This window comes from Prosopis cineraria, unplaced genomic scaffold (assembly GCF_029017545.1).
Source record: "Prosopis cineraria cultivar Desert tree isolate PC_DT_omini unplaced genomic scaffold, ASM2901754v1 PC14, whole genome shotgun sequence".
NCBI classification, from domain to species: Eukaryota; Viridiplantae; Streptophyta; class Magnoliopsida; order Fabales; family Fabaceae; genus Prosopis; species Prosopis cineraria.
In genome coordinates this window covers 26,427,676-26,446,780 of record NW_026555345.1, presented here as the reverse complement: position 1 = coordinate 26,446,780, position 19,105 = coordinate 26,427,676, and the positions used below count along the sequence as shown (strand labels likewise).

The window sequence follows — 19,105 nt, the reverse complement described above, 5'->3', positions numbered from 1 at the left end:
TTAATTGTTTGTTTCTTAAAACTTGAATCAAATTGAATCGAGTTTTATTATAATGATTTTAAGTTAAATTGTACAGTATCCTTTTAAACTTTGAATCACAAGTATATAATTTTTTTAATCTTTAAAACTTTACAGTGAATTTCTTTCGGCTCTTATATTCATACAAATAATTTTATATGATTAATTTTATATATTAATTATTTATTTGTAATTTAAAATTTATCCATTTAGAAGGTTATCAGTATATCAATTAAAGTTTGAAAGTTTAAATGCACACAAATAATAAATTATGAAGTTGTATATAATTAATAGTTGGGGTTACTTATATAAATATGAAAGTTTAATGGGTTTATTATTAAGTGTTAAATGGTTAAGGTGATTATTTGTATGTTATTCAAAATTTAGGGGGTTTAGTATAATTTAGCCTTTGTTTCATATATTTTTATAAATTTGTCTATTTTTTTCTTTCCTAAATTTAGTTGTCGATAAATTAGTGGTTAAAAATATGTTACAATTAGTTAAATATTGTCTATAATTTTTATGATGTTTTTTAAGGACACTTATCTATAATTAATTAAATACTGTTTATAATTAGAAAAAATGCTGATATATGTATTTATATATTTGATAATAAAATATTATTATTAGTATTTTTCTGCAAATTAGAGTAACTAACTTTGTTTTATATCTTTTTTGTAAAAATTAACGCTCATATGTCATCATAAATTTATAATAAACATACTTTGATCAGTTTCATCAATTTTTAATAATTAATTTTTTAATAATTATATAAAGATGAGTATAGTTTCATCAGTTTTTAATAATTAATAATTTTGAAGATGCATATATGATCACTTTGTTGTTAGTATTTTCAAGCTGTTAAAAAAATTTAGAGGAAAACAAAAAAAAAATTCTATCAACCGGCTGTATAAATATATATTTTTAGTTAACTTGTTATTTAATTTTGATTTTGTCATTAGAAACAAAAACGTATGCCAATATGTTCATTGCTGTACATGTACAAACGAGGAAGTAACAAATTAATCCAGAATAACGAATCATACTTTTGACTGTTTCATGGATGCTTCTAGAATGATGTACGAAGAAAGTGTCACTTCCCATGGAATATTATTATACGGAAGAATCTTGAAACGCGCGAGCTGACCTCACCGGAGGGCAAAGCAAACAAACTTGCCATTTTTGTTTTTTTAAAAAAATCAAACTTGCCTCATTATACACGTTATCTCCAAGGTTTTATATGAATCAACACACGTTAACCTTAATAGTATACTTAAATTTAATTATGCTAATAACAAAATATAATAAAATTTATATGAATATACTAAGCTTTAAAAAAAGTTATTTGCGATAGTTCTTCTAAATGATTTTTCTTAATTAAACTGGGTCATTGCAGTGTGAAATAAAGCGGGAACAGTATAGAGTGTTTTCTAAAATATATTTTATACGTGCATTATCGCAAGATATACATTAAGCACTGTATCTGGCAAAGGATGGTTGAATCTAAAGTCTAAACTATTTAAAGATTTTCTTTTGCTTTTGGTTGTTAAATTTACTTTTGTATTCGTCGAGTTTCTTTGTTTAAAGAAGTCACTGTAGAGAAAAAAAATGAGTGATTTAATTTTAAATAAGAAATCATTTTAGAAGCTTTTATATTTTGATATATATTGCGGATGATCGAATACTCTGGAAATTTGTATTTAGCTGAAATATTCATAATTAAAGATTTACTGAAAATTTCTGCTTAAAAAAAAAAGACTTGCTCAGAAAATGAAAAAGAAAATACAACTATTAGACTTATAGTTTAACGTGTTTTGGTATGGTTCTTGTTTTTTTTTTTTTTGGTTTTGGGTCTCTCTAGTTGATCTTGAATGTAACATTAGCTTCTCTATTTTTTTTTTTAATATGTCTAGAAGAATGAGGAGGTGATGTTAATGATGTTAAATATTATTTTTCAATAGATTGAAACCTAAAACATGAAATAGAACATGGTGGATAATGTTGCTAATATGCTAAATCATAATTTCTATCTGCACAAATTAATAATGTTAGTTACATGTCAATGTATTTAACATTGTTAGTGTTATCTCATTATCATTTTGGGCATATTAAAAAAATAGAGAAGCTAATGTTATACAAAAGATAAACTAAAGAGACTTAAAGTAATGGGAAAAAATACTATAAGAATTATTTGTACCCAAATTATGAATTTGAAAGCTTGGGTTCAATTCAACTTAATCGGCTTTAAAATAATTAAAAAATAAATATTTATAAAATTTTATTTACTAAGTCAAGATTGGGTCTAGGCCATTATCTCCACATTCCACCTATGATAAGTGATCACGATGGAGGAAATGCTTCCTAAATTTAAAAAAAGTGGCAATCATAGAACTTGGGCACTAAGTCAGGATTATCTATAAATAGAGGAGCTCTCTCTCAACAAGAATGATCATCGACATCAATAAATTACCAATCAAATTCTTAGACTTCACGTTGCTACTTTATTTTATTTTTCATTTTATCATGTAGTTTTAGTCTTTATTTTTTTATTGTACGGTCGACGTAGCCTGTCATCTCTTTCTTTAATTAATGTATCTCTATTTTCCTACATCTATATTAATTTTCTTTACTTCGCATTATCGCATCCAGGTGAACTGTGATAAAAGAGCCCAGGTTCCCTGCGTTTGATTAGAAGTTAGGTTTTTTCAATCCTTTTGAGACCCCTTATTTTTAGCATGCCTCCCGACACTCCTTTTATTTTTGTTGAACAATTTTTGGCACACTTGGTGGAACTTGTGTGAACAAAATGCTTGTGACACATAAGGATCAATATGTTGTTGGAAAGAATGGACCCAGGTCTTATGACTTAGAGAATGTGGCTGCACACACAGAACATGAAGTACAAGCTTCTCATACTATAATGATCGTGAGAGACAAGCAATACCTCCTTAAGGAACGCCTTGCCTACTAGCTCGGGATGAGAGTATGAAATCCTCTCGCCCAGGTAAAGATCTTATTAGTGTGTCTAATAATGTTGCAGCTTTGTCTTTAACCATGATACATGATCGTATCAATAAACAAACAATAACCTCACAAGCACTGGTAGAGGAACTTAAGAGACAACATCTAAAAAAGTAGCATAAGCAAGCCAAAGCTTGGGAGAAGTTGGAATGCTAAGCTAACGAGAGGCAAAGATTTCTATTGCAAACCCTGAAGGATGAGCTAAGGAACATCTCTGTCATTCTGTTTAGACTATGGCAAGAGCAAGCTCTAATTAGCTTGCACATTCAGAGAATAGACGGACTCGAGGGGCAATCTCTCAACGTGCCCTTTAACTAGAAGATCAACAACAAAGATCACTATAACATCCTTCAAAGGATAAATGGCGCATCAAACTTAATGGCAAGCCATTTTGATCACTGGGGAAGACAATGGCTAGTGCCACAAGGGCCAGCATCACATGGGACAGTGCCACAGGGGCCAGCACCATAAGGGCCGGAGCCGTAGGAGCCACAATTAGAAAGGCGAGCTCTGCAAGGGCCTTCTTCATAGAAGCTCTCCCCAAGGGCTCTCTCCATAGGGACAAAAGTCACAAAGTTGAGCCCCACAGCAATTAGATTTTACAAAACTAGTCTTTAAGGTCCAAAAACTTGAAGAACCAATTCCAAAACCAGCTCTTAAGGTCCCAAATCTTGAGAAACTTAATCCTAAGCTAGACCACATGGCCCCTAATCCTCAAACACAAGAGTGCCCGTCAAGAAAAGCACTAGATCAACCATCAATTAGAACGATATCAAGTCAGTCCTCCAAGATATACTACTCACGCAACGCTTGGAAGTGAGACCAGTGAAAATATTCATACAAAATTGGCCTATGAAAGCTCTAGTTAATTTGTATGCAGGGGGCATTGTTTGCACAATTTGGAGGCCTGGGCTCAACTCAACTTAATTATCTTTAACATAATTAAAAAATAAATATTTATGAAGCCTTAGCCACTAAGTCAAGACCAAGTCTAAGTCATTATCTCTACATTCCAACCATGACATGCGACCATAATAGAGGAAGTACTTTTTAAATTTAAAAAAAGTGGTGATCATGGAGCTTGGACACCAAGCCAGGATTATTTATAAATAGAGGAGCCTTCTCTGAACAAGAATGATCATCAGTATTAATAAATTACCATTCAAATTTCCAAATTCCTCGTCTGCTACTTTATTTTATTTTTTTCTTTTATCATATAGTTTTAGTCTTTATTTTTTTCATTGTACGGTCGGCATAACCTACTACCTAATTAATGTATCTCTGCTTTCCTATATCTATATTAATTTTTTTTACTTCGCATTATCGCATCTGGGTGAATTGTGGTAAGGAAGCCCGAGTTTTTCATGTTTGATTATAAGTCAAGTTTCATTCATTGTTTTGAGACCCCGAGTTTCTGACACTTCTCGCGACACCCCTTTTGTTGTTTTTGCCAAACAAGAACCTATACTAATGCACTCAGATTAAGGGGTTGATAATTATATTTTCTCATATGAAAAAAAATAAGACAAGACTGATGAAAACTAAAAAATGGATGTACGTATCATGGTCTTCTTCACTTGGCAATGATATCTCAACTGATTCAAGTCCATAGCATGATCCTTAATTTATTCGTAGAAAAATTTTTATGAATTTTAACATGATTTAATTTTGTCTCTTTATATAATTTTTGTGACTTTACACGAAAAAAAATTCAAGCATATTTTGTCTCTTTATACAATTTTTTGTGACTATGTAGTTAAAAAACAAAACCAAGCATAATGCTAGCACATGGGAAAGAGACAAAGCACGGTTAATTTATTTTGATGTTTTGCACCTTTCTTTTGGGGGGTTAATGTATGATTTGCACGTGAGCACATTTCTGGCCAGTTTCCATAAACAGCGACTTTCTCTATCATTAAATTAAAAATTTTTAACTAAACTGAGAACATTAATTAAATCAAATTTATTCACCGTGAAGTTTGTTTCCTACCCGGTAAACTGATTAGAGTTGGTGGGCCCATAAATTTGAGGGACGCAGGTTTAGTGAGGCACTATGTCGGTGCAGTGGACCAGTCATGGTCTCTCTCCGCGTTAACCCTATTTTTAATTAATTTAATTAAGCTCTGGCCCAACCCGTACCCTTTACAGCTGCAGGGAAAAAATAGTACATATTTTTTGTTTTTTAAAAATAAAAAATTAAGGGAAATAACAAAAGAAGACACATGAGCCCATAATTGTGGCCGAATCCTGTTGGGAAAAAGAATCCTCACACTCCTCAATGTGTCTGCCCAATCCATTTGACTTTTATCCCCAGTTCCACCATTTTTATATATTCATTAATTAATATAGGACTATTTATAATATATAATATGATAAAGTAAAGTAAAATAATATAAACTCACAACTCCGAAGACTACGAGCATTGCACCTTAATTCTAATGCAATGATTTAAATTTCTAATTTTTTAATTTTTTTCATTAATGCTGAACAGAAACACTCCATCTTTAAATATAAGAAAATTTTGTACCCATTGGTGTTGTTTAAAATGTAAAATACTCTGAAAAAAGTCAATAACATCAAATTTTTATTTTTCATAATTACTTCTATGAATCGCATTGTGCAGAGATTATATAAGAAAAAAAAAGTTAAAAGTAAATACTAGTAAAATATATTAATTTTAATTGCAGGACAACAATGAGGAGCAATGATAATCATTTATCATTTTAATAATACAAACTACATTTAATTATTTCTCTTAATCATTATGAAGTAGTTAAAAGTATTATATATTTGAGATTGAAGAGAGTATTACATCTACTGACAGATATAATTTTGTTTTGGAAAACAATAAGATAAAAATGCTCAAGGGAGATTAACATGAATAGCCTGAATCTAAGAGATCATTGTCAATATTACTGTTCCTTCCTGAAAATCATCGGCTTCGACTAATTCAATTCAGATTGAGTTAAGTTGTATCTTTTTGGACGAAAGCTCTGTCACACAATGTAGTCGCATTTTCAGGTTCAAGACCAAGAACATGTTGGCATGTCAGCGGTATTTCAATGGAGATGAAATTTATACTCTTACCACTTTTTTTTTTTTAATAATAATCTATGTGGGGATTGAATCCCACTTACAAGAATGGTGGAGCATAGTCACGCGATTATCACTTCTATAATTGTTTAACATGAAAATTATGCAAAATTAGACCTATGTCTATATATCTATTACTTTTTAATATGAGCATGGTATGAATATTAAATTTTAAGAAAAATAATTCACACAATTTCAATATCAATATATTAATTTAATGGACCATTCTCCACTGCATCGCATAAACATCCATATAGTTAAATTATAAAGATGAAATATTTGTTTACAAAATTTAATGATTTTTTTATCGTTTCTTGATAAATTATTAATTAATGCTGAATGTATAGAATTTTACTTAATTTTATCGGCAAATGGTTTTTTTTTTTTGGACGTAATTGAAAATACATTTGGTGCCTTAAATATTATAAGATTTATTGTTATATTTTTTTTCTTTACAGGGAAAACGCGCAGGAGCAAGAAGAATCCAACGCAATGCATATAATTGAAGTAGAAGACGAAGGGAATGGTTGCACAATAAAGCCAAATTCTTGTTGAAGCTTTACAGAAGAAGACTCTCTTTTCCTTCACCAAAATCTCACACTGGCGTTGCATTCATTCATTCATTCGTCTTTTTTGCTTCATTTTAGCTCTCTCTGTCAAAACTAAATCTTTCCCTGCCCTAATTTCTGTATTCGAACAAATTTTCCTCCCTGGTGTTGTGCCCGATTCGTGTCTCTTTCCCTCACCGGTTAATTTGCGCGATTGTGCATGTGAGATTCCCAGTTTCTTATCGCAGATCTTGGTGTCGGTGTCTGTGGTAGAGGTAACGGCAGTTGGGATTCTGCGAAAGAAGGGTTAGGTGACGGTCGATCGGCGAACATGTCTCCGTCTAATTATTTGCAGAATGGAAGTGGATGCGGAGGTAACGGACGCAATTGGATTGAGCATCCGGTTTCCAAATTGGACACTCTCGCCGGCGTGGCCATCAAGTACGGTGTCGAGGTACGAATCGTTTTACATATTCTCTTTTGAGTATTCGCTTGACGATTCTTGAAGCATCTTGTAATTAATTTTCTTAGTCTCTGTTGAAGAGGGTGTGATTTTTTTTCCTTCAAAGGTTGCAACTAGTGAATGTTCAAAGCCTTTCTTGAAAACGAGGAGAAATATTCTGTGTATATTATAATATTAATATTAAAAAAATGAAATGCTTGTTTTTAATCTAACTTTGTGGAACGATTGAGGTTATGTGGTTTGGTTGTTTTCTCATGAGCTGATATGGATTAACCGCTCTAGTTCTGCCACTTGCTCCCAGTACTTGATGAAGCTGATAGAGAAAGACAGTAAAAGGTCGACATGGGTCTTGAATATTTGAGTGAAATCAACTAATTATTTGTCCTCATGTGCTGTTGTCCACTTCTATTACACACTTGGTAATGGATGCAACCGGTTATGGATGGGAAACTGAAAATAGGAAAGATCCTGTTCATCTTGAATACATGCTGTCTCTGACATTTTTTTTTTTGGTTTGTAACAGTCAAAATTTAATTGTATATGCTTGATTTACCCGTTCGTTAGTATAGAGTGATGCTTCCCTTTCAGGTACGATATAGGATGGAGATGATCATACATTAATGTGGAAAGTCTGAAAATCACTTGCGCACTTTTACTGATGTCAGCATCTTATTTTTACTAGTATTCAGAATACTTTCCTAGTGTTGTTTGGGGCAAGAATAGTTATGTATTTTTAAATGGACATATGCATTAACTAGCATATTTGATTACTAAATGTCATTACTTCAGGAGAATACGCACACATGCATGTCTTTCTTATAATTATAAATGTTGATGTTATGGTAGGTTAGGTACTTTGCCTTTTCCTTTATTATCAGATTGACAGTGATTATTTTAACAGTTGGCGGTCCTCATAAATTTGATGTGTCTAATGAGTGAGGTTTGCAGTTGCTTTCTAGGTTGATAATCTGATAATGATTTATCTTCCTTTTGATGGCAACTCCTTGTAATAATATAGGTGGCTGATATCAAAAGGATGAATGGACTAGCCACAGATCTTCAAATGTTTGCACTGAAGACTCTGCGGATACCACTGCCAGGAAGACATCCACCCTCTCATAGTCCTCCCAATGGAGCTGCCAATTCTGGGTACAAATATACTTTGATTCCTTCACTGTTTCCTGTGATCTGCAATAGACTATCTACCCATTATAACCTACTCCTTTAAGAATTTTTGAGGAAAATCCTTTCTTGCTTTATATTTAATTCTTTTAAAAGAGGTTTTAAAATTAATTTATATTTTTACAGTTCAGGGATCATATTGGCATTTTACCAGCCGGATTTTCTTTGGACTTTGGACTGTAATTAATATCACCATTGCTGCTAAACTGCTTAGTGTAGTGTAGAAAAAAGGGTGGGCCATCATGCCTTCCCTGGTGGTATAATGAAGATCAGGAACTAGAAAGGAATTTTGGCATGCCTTTCTGCAAGCTCGTTCTTTGCTTACTGGACTCCTGAACAATATTAAATTAGTCTAAGATTCTAGCCATAGTTTAGTTTGATTGACTTTAGGTGTAATTTGATACGCTTATACAAATTTTATTTATGATTTACTATTTGCTCTTCATACTCTAGAATGTGGAAAAATTGATTGTCTTCCTGAATTTTCCTTATGGTAATGTAATAGTTCATCAGATAGCCTTGTGCATTTCTTTGGTTTCAGATAGCACAACATTAATTATCAATTATCTGGACTGAAATCTATGCTGAACTGTATAAATTCATTTTACTGTTTTTTTGGGTCAAAATTTTACTGAAATTTTAATGCAGAGACTACAGTCCTGAAAAGAGACGTCCACATTCAGTTCAATCTAGTACACAGGAGCCTTTCCAGTCCTTAAGACTGAAAGCAACCCGGGAGAAGACTTCTTCGGCTATGGCTAATCTACAAGCATACTATGGACTCAAGTCTTCAAATCCAAGGAGCCAAAATGTAGAAACCGAAATGGTTGTTTATAGATCTGCTAGTGGAGATGAGCTCAGAGATGATTGGCTCCCCAAAGCCTCTCCAGTTTCAGAGATGCCATCAAACCAAAATCACAAGTCAAGAAATTTTGAATATGATTTGCTGATTGGGGATCGAGGAGCGACTCAGTATCATGTAGAGATTGAGGATGGGGGAGGTGACAAGTCTGATGAGAAATCTGTCCGTAGACGTCAAAAGGCTGAAGTTGATAGTGGTTCTGATACTCCTGACATGCTTTTAAAACGAGAAAGCAGTGCCTTCTCTTCAACAGGAAAGGGTCAGGCCATGAAGCCAAAATCAGCCAGCCGGGCGGTGTTGTTTCCTGAGACTGAGTCAGGATGGTTAGATTCTATTCCAATGGGTCTGGGAGAATCTATAATAACTGATGTGCTTTCTGGGGTGCGTAAATCGTTAAGTGCGTCAAGCCTCAAAGATCAGGAAAAGAGTGACTCAGCCACGGTCTGGCCAACTGGAAGATGGAATTTGAAATCAGACTTGCAAGCTCTTTCAAGTGCAGCCATTGCCAATCCTATTTTCAATGGCTTACCTATCCCAATATCTGGACGCAGGAACAAAGCAGCCCGTGATTAGGACAACTCGAATCCATTCTTGTATGCAATCTACTTTTTGACATCACAAACGTTAATAGCTTACAGATTAAATGTTCTGGGCGAGTAAGCCTGAGCAGAAAGGAAAGAGAAAAGCAAAGTATACAGTTAGGATATTTATTTCAAGCGCAGAAGAACAAGGTGCCAATGACCACCCAGAAAGTGATGCTGCAGAGGCTGCTGCTGGGGCAAATGTGCTTGGCAAATAAAGGACTCTTAGTTCAAGTGTACAATTGTATAATGGTAGCTCCACCTTGGGTTAGGAGTTCACTTACTGGTTGAAGAGTTTCACATTGTCTAGTTCTTGTCTCACTGCGGCATTCTTGTTGAATTGTTCCCTATGTATTATGATTTTATTTCTTTAAGAGACCCATTTTATCAGCATTGCACGTTATGATGATTGGGCCGTAACATTCTGATATATATACACACATACACAAAGACCCTGTTTCATGGGCATTAATTTATGTTATAATATGTGCCTTGTATTACCCAAGTGTGTCGGACTAATTATTCCACTTGCATTGGTCATTTTACTTGTGAGCGATGAATGCAGGTTTGAATCAGAAAACAACACATTTAGTTGGATTTTTTTTTTTTTTGGTTGAAAAGATAAGGTCGATTGATCAATTATAGGAAACGTAGGTATGATTTGAACACGATGCATGGGCAGCAAGGGATCAGGTTTTGACATCAATTTGGAGGGCTACTGTAAGATCATTCTTCAAATAACATAAAATTAAGGGTTATTTTTTTCTCTCAACTATATGTAAAAAGTTATTAAAAATTCTAAACTCAATTGAGATCAATTTTATCCATTAATCTCAATTTTGCTCTTTGTACCCTTAACGTTAATTTTCTGCCAGTAGGACTCATTCTATATTTTTTTTATTATTATTTTTTTTACACCTCCCCTACCCTCTCTCTCATCCACTTCTCTCCTCCACACTTTCTCAACGTCAAAGTCTCAAAGATGCTCTGCTCATCCTCCTTCCACTTTTGATCTCTTTGCCACTTCCACGCGTGACTCCCCTGTTTCTCCCATCCACCAAATCATCGAACACCACCTTAATCACGACTCTTGGAACCACCACCATCACTCCCACACCAAGGTTCCCATCTTGTTTGCAAGCATTTACGAGCTTCCTGACTAAACCTGGGCTGCTGGATGCATCGCACAAGGACTTGAGAAGAGCAAGGGCAACGACAACATAGGGCCAACGAGTACGGCAGTAGCAAAGGCGGTGTTGCTGGTGCTGCCAAAGCTGAAGGGGAAGTTGAGCAGAATGGCATTGAGGGAGCCGACGCCGAACGTATTGGTGCTGGACCTGATGGTGAAGTGGAGAAGGGCGTGACGGCCGAAGATGTGAACGAGCCTTCACTCACTCACCATGCTGCTGCAGCAAAGTGAAGCACAGGACGTGGGGATCCATGAAAGGTCGGAACCAAGAGGATCGGCTAAGGAAGCTGAACATAAGCCAATGCACAACACTCACGCCCTCGGCAATTCAGGCAGTGTGTGAGTCATTCCCAGCTCTGCACACATGCTTCAGCAGGCATTCCCTCATCATGAGTGGCCGTCTCAGCAGACGTCAGCGCACTGTGCTTGTGTCGGCCAGGCACGTTGTGCCGTCAACGCTTTTCCTCATCCGCATGCTTCTAGGAAGTGCCTTTTAGGGTACGGAGAAGTAGAACCAACCATTCTCCTTGTGCAGCTCTCTGTGTGACACTCGGTTTGCTTATACATTACGTTGTCGCCGCCCTCGCTCTTCTCAAGTCCCTCAGCATGTTCAAGGGGACGGAGCTCAGAGAGAGAGAGGAGATGGAGAGAGGGTGGAGAGGAGAGAGAGGAGTGAGGAAAATAATAATAATAATAATAATAATAAGGTAAGTCCCACTATTATATTATATTATTAAAAAAATGCATGTAACCCATACTAATGGATAATTATTGACGGAGGCACGGAAGAAGCAAGGTTGATAGATAAAATTAATCCCTATAAGAGTTTAAAATTTTCAATAACCTTGCACATATAGTCAAGAGATAAAAATAACTTTTAATCTAATAGTACTGTTAGATTTGCTTCATGATTCCACCACTAGAGTATTGTCAAGCTTCATGGACATGGAGGCCAGCTCCCTATGGAGTTGTGTACTAGGGACTTCGGCGCTTAATGTAATATGGAGTAAATTGAGAATATACAAATTCTTTTTAATTAATAAAATACAATTTGGAATATTTTAACACAGTTTTATGTATTGGCTTAAACACAGTTAAAGTTCGTAATCCGACTAACCCATTATGAGCTAAGATAACCAACACGCAGAAATTGTGTTTTCGGCAAAATCTTGTGTCAGAACCCCCTAATCCTATTGCCAAAGCTCAAAAGAAATGTGCTTTCAAGGAACACACTCATTCACGCATCTCAATACACTGATACAGGTTCGACCTAAATCTTCTATCTTTGACAAACAAAAATACTATATTTAAAAAAAAAGATAAAAATAGATGTTATACTCCTTCCTAAATCCCAATACATAGCAAGACCATACGGTTGTGGCAGCTGTCGGGCTCTCCAAGGCCTCCGCCACTAGCTAGACATTTTCATGAATTATTGTGAAGATTCTCAATATTTTTTTTAGTATATAAATTTATAGATACTTCGATTTAGACTATATTCTCAATAAAATCTAGATCCAGGACTGGGGAGACAAGGGCTCCAATTTTTTTGTTAGTGAATGAATTAAAGGGATCATATTCCATCTGGGGATCCTGCTCAATGATACCATGTAAAATCCCTATGAAAGAATTTATTTAATATGCATTATACATACAAAGTCGCTGAGCTGTATAACATATATTTATTTGTTTTCAAGAGAAACTAGTTTTAGCCGCTCATTTACTCAAAGGTACATTGAAATTTTTTTGCCTAAGATTGCCCTTGTGGAACCAAATAAACTAAATTGTGAAAATGAAAGACGCTATCAGGGGGGAAATTAAAGAAATGGTTCCAGAAAATTAATAATAAAAGAGAACTGAATTCTACACAAGCATGAAAGAAAATGTGAAGTTAGAATTCCGCAACATTACCTAGACTGAATTCTACAAATGCAAACAAAAAAACAAAAAAGGTCTATGATCTATAAACAGCCAAGCAGTTTTTGGGCTCTCAGGCTAACTAAAATGCTACAAGTTCCCGCAGAGAAAACTACATTTGACTTTTTTGATTTTTTGTTTTTCCTGGAATCGTAGGCAAGACTTACCACCTGTTTTTAGGTGGTTTTACTTTATAAATACGAACTATCCAATTCTGTGTAGTGAATGCCTCTTCCAAATACTCCAGCTTTATGTCTTTGTTCCCAATTTCCACTCCTCTTGCACGATCATACCTGCCAATCCAAGAGGTATAAATATAAAACAGGATTTACACAACCCTTGAGCACGCCACGCCATGAAGAACGCTTGAGCTGAAAAGGTCTTATAAAGAACAATTTTACGGGCAGGGATTATATGGCATTGTTCCAACATGCACGAAGTTATGAAATCTCAGATAGTTCAATATTAAAGGCTTGAGCTAGACTACACTCAACAATACTTAATCTAACTCCCAAGTCCCAACTACCCGCAATGCAATACATTTGTGCCCAAGAAAACGTGTGTAGATCTTTTTTTTTTTTTTTTGCCAGAAAAACGTGTGTAGATCTGATAATGAATTATCCTGCATCATTTATCCCTATCAGAAATTAGTAGTCCATTACAACTAAGTTATACGCAATCATGCTCGATGCTCAATTATCAAGGACCTGAAATTTATGAAGGGTCAGATATTAAAATAGTAACAGTGATAAAGGAGGTATAGCACTTACCCAGGTGGTTTGCCATATTCTGTTGTCAGCTCCCCAAACCTATAATAACACAGCTTGTACCTGACCAAGAGACCAATTTGGTTATATATGAATTTATTTTTGAAAAATCATTCCAGCACAGATTAGACTGGCATGCATCCAGACTCACTGAAATTGATAGATATATAAAGTCAAGATCACGTGGCAGTGCTAAGAAACTTACATTAGACAGTTCAACATCTTTGGAGCTGCCCCTTTATCTACACGATACTCTCCATTGACAAGGTAATCAGGTTCCTTTATTACAGGGAAAACACCACCACCAATCCTCACCATCCACAGAAATCTACACAAAATTATGAATTATGAGTATCATATATAAATTGTCGGAAGCAATGTAACTAGGAAGGAAAAATATGAACTCAAATGAAATCAACCAAAAAAAGAACTCAATGGGAAACAACATTTTGATACCATGAATAAAAGTAATAAAGCATAATTGCATAATAGGGCAAGACTTATATACTTACCTTTATATACTTAATATACTTTCATCCAATCAAATCAAAACATGTGAATTTTAATATGTTAATAACATTAATAATAAGAATTTATTATAGAATAAATAATCTATCATAAGTACACATATCTTGATTTAATTGAAGACAAGCACCTTAAGTATATAAAGCTAAATATATAAGTTCTTCCCTATTTATCAACGAAGGAAAGCAATTGATATGTTTAAAAATCATTATTCAGTTTCAGCACAAGTTAGCCATTAGACAACCGACATATAATTGTGCATGCTTTAAAGAAACAACCACCTGAAGAACCAAGTGCTACAAAAACCATACCACAAAGTGCAAGAGGTATTCGTATTTTCTTTTTTAATATAACTAACTGAATATGTACAAGCTTAGTGATGGAAGGCCTCCAAAAATTTAGAGTATAAAAAGTGTGAAGCCCAGCAGTCATAACAAGTTTCTGAGGAGGCTAAAAAGCATGACAAGAGAATGAGGAAATTCAGAAAAAGTCACATAAACTCCTGATGTTGGAATGATAACAGACATTGAGATCAAGTCATGCAACTTAAATAACTCTTAGATTCACATCTGGATACAAGTGGCTCCATCTGAGATCAGGTTGCACAACTTAAATTTTATGCCAAACTCAAATGAAGCCACCTGTACCATTGTTGAATGTTGAGTCTGCAAGAGTACTCTAAGAAGAATTTTGCATGAAGAAATTGCTGCATCTACATGCATGAAGTAGTATATATAAAATAGAAGAAGATCCAAATATAAAGCATTTTATCAGAAGGTCTTACTTATTTATATCATCAGAAGAATAACCAGTAACTCCGCCAAAGACAACTAAAACATAATCCACATCAAGTGATCGCATTATCTCATATGCCTCATCCTCATAAGAAGACATTGCGCGCCCAACAGTTGCTATGTGTGTATTGTTCCAGGTGTTGTTGTCAACAATGACTGTTCTATTTCCCATGGCAGTAATTTGGTAACCATAATCCCACCATGACATCACCTTAGCATCTGGGGGAGTATTCTGACGAAGCCAAAAGTATGCCTCACGATAATCATCAAATATAACCCTGTTACCATGAGCACCCCTTGCAGCCAAGACAATTGAGGGAGATGAGTAAGCCTCAGAGGTGACCCAGGTACAGTGAGTAGCATATCTACTGAGCAGATAGAAGGCACCAAGAAGTAACACAATGGCACCATTTCTTTGGAAAGGCTGGGAGTGATCAACCAAACCCTGTTTTTAAGGAATTGTAAATATTTGATTTTGTCACATCATCACATCAACTTAAAAAGAAAATGTCACCAAAAAAAAAAAAAATGTTCATACCACAGTTTTAAGATACAGAGTCACCATTATATCAGTAACCTCTGTAATGCCAGTTGTCTAAATATAATGTTCAATGATATCAGTTTTTCTTTTAAAAAAAGTGCAACCAGATTATAGTTAAACAATAAGAAAAACAGTTTTTAGGGGGAAGGACAAAAAGAATAACTGTGCATTAATGATTGCATCTATTTGGTGCAACAATCAACAACACAGCTCAAAACAGATCCCTTATCCACACTGATAAATCTTTTTCATGACCATGAGAAAGGAGCAAGCACTGATAGGTTGGGAAGAGATGATGCGAAGCAATATTGAACAACAGCATTAATCCTAACCAAATACCTCAAGAAAATGTTATCAAGAACTGCGCTAGCCTGTTCTCATCAAACTAATATGCACTTCAAACATATGCAAACTTAGGTTAGTAAATTTGGGGGGGGGGGACGGAAAAGGATAAAAACATTGGAATACAATTTGTTTTAAAACCCATGGTTCTAACAGTTACTATGACGTATCTTACCTTGGAAGAACCTTTTATGGTACTAGTTCCTTTGCTAGAACCACTCTGAACAGCTTTGCTTTTGGCCCTTACGAGCTGAGCCAAATTCTTCACAGTGGCAGAAACTGCAATAGCACTAATAAGGCATACTGCAGGCGTAGCAACAAGAATTAATCGAACCATCACACCAGCAAAATACATGCTTGTAAGACCATACATAACTATAAAAATTGTAGCATCTGATAGCCGCTTGAAGCAAAAGTAGAGCCCAGCAGGGAAGAAAAACAGCAGGATGTGGAAGTCAAACATAAAAGAAGACCAAGCAGTTGGCTGATGCTCAGAGACAGATGCAATGATTGGAATATGATCCTTAGCGTAGGTTGGATCAAGCAAGGAGTAGAATCTTCCTGTCCATGGAGAAATATAACCAGATGCTGTGCCTACTCCCAAAGCAACGGCACCAATACTAACTGCAGTAGTTACAGTGATCCTTAGGAAGGCCTGAAACAATTTTGCATCAGCAAGAGAATGCCTTACCCAATCCAAGAAGTAAAATACCTGCAAAGACAATTCATATTAGAGACTTAGAGCTCAAAATTCCACATCCTAAAACAATTACGTAAATCTACAGACGTAAATCTCTAAAACCATCATTTGCTAATACATTTTAACTTTGTAAATGCTAAACACATATTAACGAAATTCTTTACCATGCCACAAATAATTCAACGAGGCAATGATAAAGTAAAAAGGAACAAAAGGAAACCTGAATCAGGAAAAACACGCCCATCGCAGCCATATGCTCTCCAGATTGAACGTGCTGGAATCCAACAAACCGAATTTGCATTGCAAGCAACATTCCCAAAATATACATGCAGTTATAAGCAACATACAGCCTCATGGAATACCTTCCCGTGACTAAAAGGACCAGCACATAAAGTGGAATCAGATTAATGATAAACACGTAACCACCCCAAGCAGAAACCATGTAGAAGTACCCAAAAGCGGAAGCTAAAGACCATGCAAGCGATCCTGTATTCACCGCCTTCACGAACAAGTAAAATGTCAACAACAAGGCGAAAATTGCAACACCCTCATTATCATATGATCCAGCCACCGACCTAGAAATGTACCCAGGACAAATAGCGATCAATGCCGCGGCAACAAGACCAGCACCTGAATCCCAAATCTCTTTACCAAAGAAATAAGCAACCAATGTAGTGTTCGATGCGAAAAATGGTGCTGTTAACACACAGACCTCACGGATGTGAACCGCAAACCTCAGAAATCGCAAACCCCAGTAAATTAAAGCGGCAGTGACCATGAGACCCGGGTAAAGAGTGCCCCCAATGATACGACCCAGAGGATACCAACTCTCAGAATCAAACCAATTCCAGAACTCATAGAAACCTTTCTCGGTCAAGAAAAGTGTGGTCCGATAATTGAAGTAAGGATCGAACTCATGGATCATGGACTCGTATCGCAGAACACTGAAAAGCCGAGTGATGAAAGCCAAGACATAGACGAGTAATAGTATGGAAACCCGGATCAGCAGCTCCTGCTGCTTGGTTTTCAGTTTAAAGCTCTTCAAAGAAAGGATCTTCGACAGATCGGTCTTCAATGCCGACGCCTGCATTGCTGCTTGACCGCTCTCGTTTGATCCAGATTTTACAGTCCCGTTCAAGGGTTCAGCTTTCCCGGCCATAAGAAAACAAGGATCTATGTTAATTTGAGATGTGGGATTACTATCGAGGATTTTCCATGAAAACTTTCTCGGAAAAATGGTGAGTCAACAGTGAGATGGGTTGTGGATGTAAACTAGTGGCGCAAAACCCTAGAACTAACAGGGATTAGATTAAAGTCCAGTTTTTTGCTGGTTGAACTCGAAAGAGAGACCCAAATATGCGATGATCCATAGACGGCTCTTCCACCAATTACAGAAAGTCAATCCCTTCGTACCTATTAGCTTTAAGAAAAAAAATTTATTTATTCTATATGTAGTTTGATTGAGCTGTAATTCAATCTCCAATATGTAACTCACTGTGATTCCATCTTTATAATTTCGATTGAATTTGACGTGTTTGGCTATTTATTTTGAAAACACTTTTTTATTCTTTAAAATAAAAAAAGTAAATAAATTTATTTACTAACGTGTTTTTTAAAAATATTTTAAACAATTAAAAAAATAAAATATTATTTTAAAAAATTTAAAAAGAAAAATATTTTTTAAGTGTTTTCATATTATTGTTGTGAAGAAGAAAAAAGAATGAAAAAACACTCATTTTTTTTAAAACATGTTTTAAAAAATATCAATTCTTAAAATAATAAAACAATAAAACAAAAATAATTATAAATAAACTCTCAATATTTGAATTTTGATACGTTATAATTTAATTTGTTTGATTTAAACTATTAATTCTTATATCTTAAAAACAAAATTCTAAAAATTTAAAATTATATTGACATTTCGATGCTGATATTTTAAATTATTAAAAATTTTAATTTAATAAAGATTATAAAAATTAAAATTTTAAAATGATGTTAATATTTTTAATCAAAATTTAAAAATAATTAAATTAAAATTAAAGGGTCAAATGATTTTTTTTGGCCAAATATTAGCCATCCCTTCTCCCTCCACCTTCATTGATGGTTGCCGCAGCTTCTCCTTGCCACCATCATGGACTTCTCCTTCCACCTTTATCAACTTCGCGTACTCCACCTTCATTGACAACCCATTCTAGTTTGAATTTAATAATATTGTCGTTCACGTCGTTGCCGTCGCGTCATTGCTCCCTCAAAGCCCCTATGCCACAACATGATGAGTTACACGACCTCGACGCCACCTAGCGACAAAAACTCAGGCGGGTTAACATGATGTGGTTTGGTCGCGTTTCGTGACCTTTGATATGATTGTGCTATATCTTGACTCAACCAATAAAAAGAAGGTTTCATGACTGAGAATAGAGCGATAAGGATGTTAGGCAAGTGAGGCCGAAGAAATGGTGGGTTTAATCAAGCCCGTGGGCAAGATTAGTGGGGATTTGCATCTGAAAAACTCAAGCGGAGCGAACCCATTTAAACCCATATAATAATAGGAGCAAGCTGATA

At 35.1% G+C, this 19,105-nt stretch overlaps 2 protein-coding genes across 2 annotated transcripts; one reads left to right on the top strand and one right to left on the bottom strand.

Annotated features, from left to right (window-relative positions):
• Positions 1-6,637: 6,637 nt before the first annotated feature.
• Positions 6,638-10,252, top strand: LOC129292228 (uncharacterized). The gene is made up of 3 exons (XM_054929790.1): positions 6,638-7,134; positions 8,162-8,292; positions 8,974-10,252. Exons 1-3 carry the CDS (start codon positions 7,012-7,014, stop codon positions 9,758-9,760), a joined length of 1,041 nt encoding a protein of 346 aa, XP_054785765.1. The 5' UTR covers positions 6,638-7,011; the 3' UTR covers positions 9,761-10,252.
• Positions 10,253-12,774: 2,522 nt separating this feature from the next.
• On the bottom strand, positions 12,775-17,927 carry LOC129293609 (dolichyl-diphosphooligosaccharide--protein glycosyltransferase subunit STT3B-like). The gene is made up of 6 exons (XM_054931662.1): positions 16,764-17,927; positions 16,019-16,555; positions 14,951-15,405; positions 13,847-13,969; positions 13,645-13,704; positions 12,775-13,167 (listed from the first exon to the last, which is right to left on the bottom strand). Exons 1-6 carry the CDS (start codon positions 17,700-17,702, stop codon positions 13,038-13,040), a joined length of 2,244 nt encoding a protein of 747 aa, XP_054787637.1. The 5' UTR covers positions 17,703-17,927; the 3' UTR covers positions 12,775-13,037.
• Between the last annotated feature and the right edge of the window lie 1,178 nt (positions 17,928-19,105).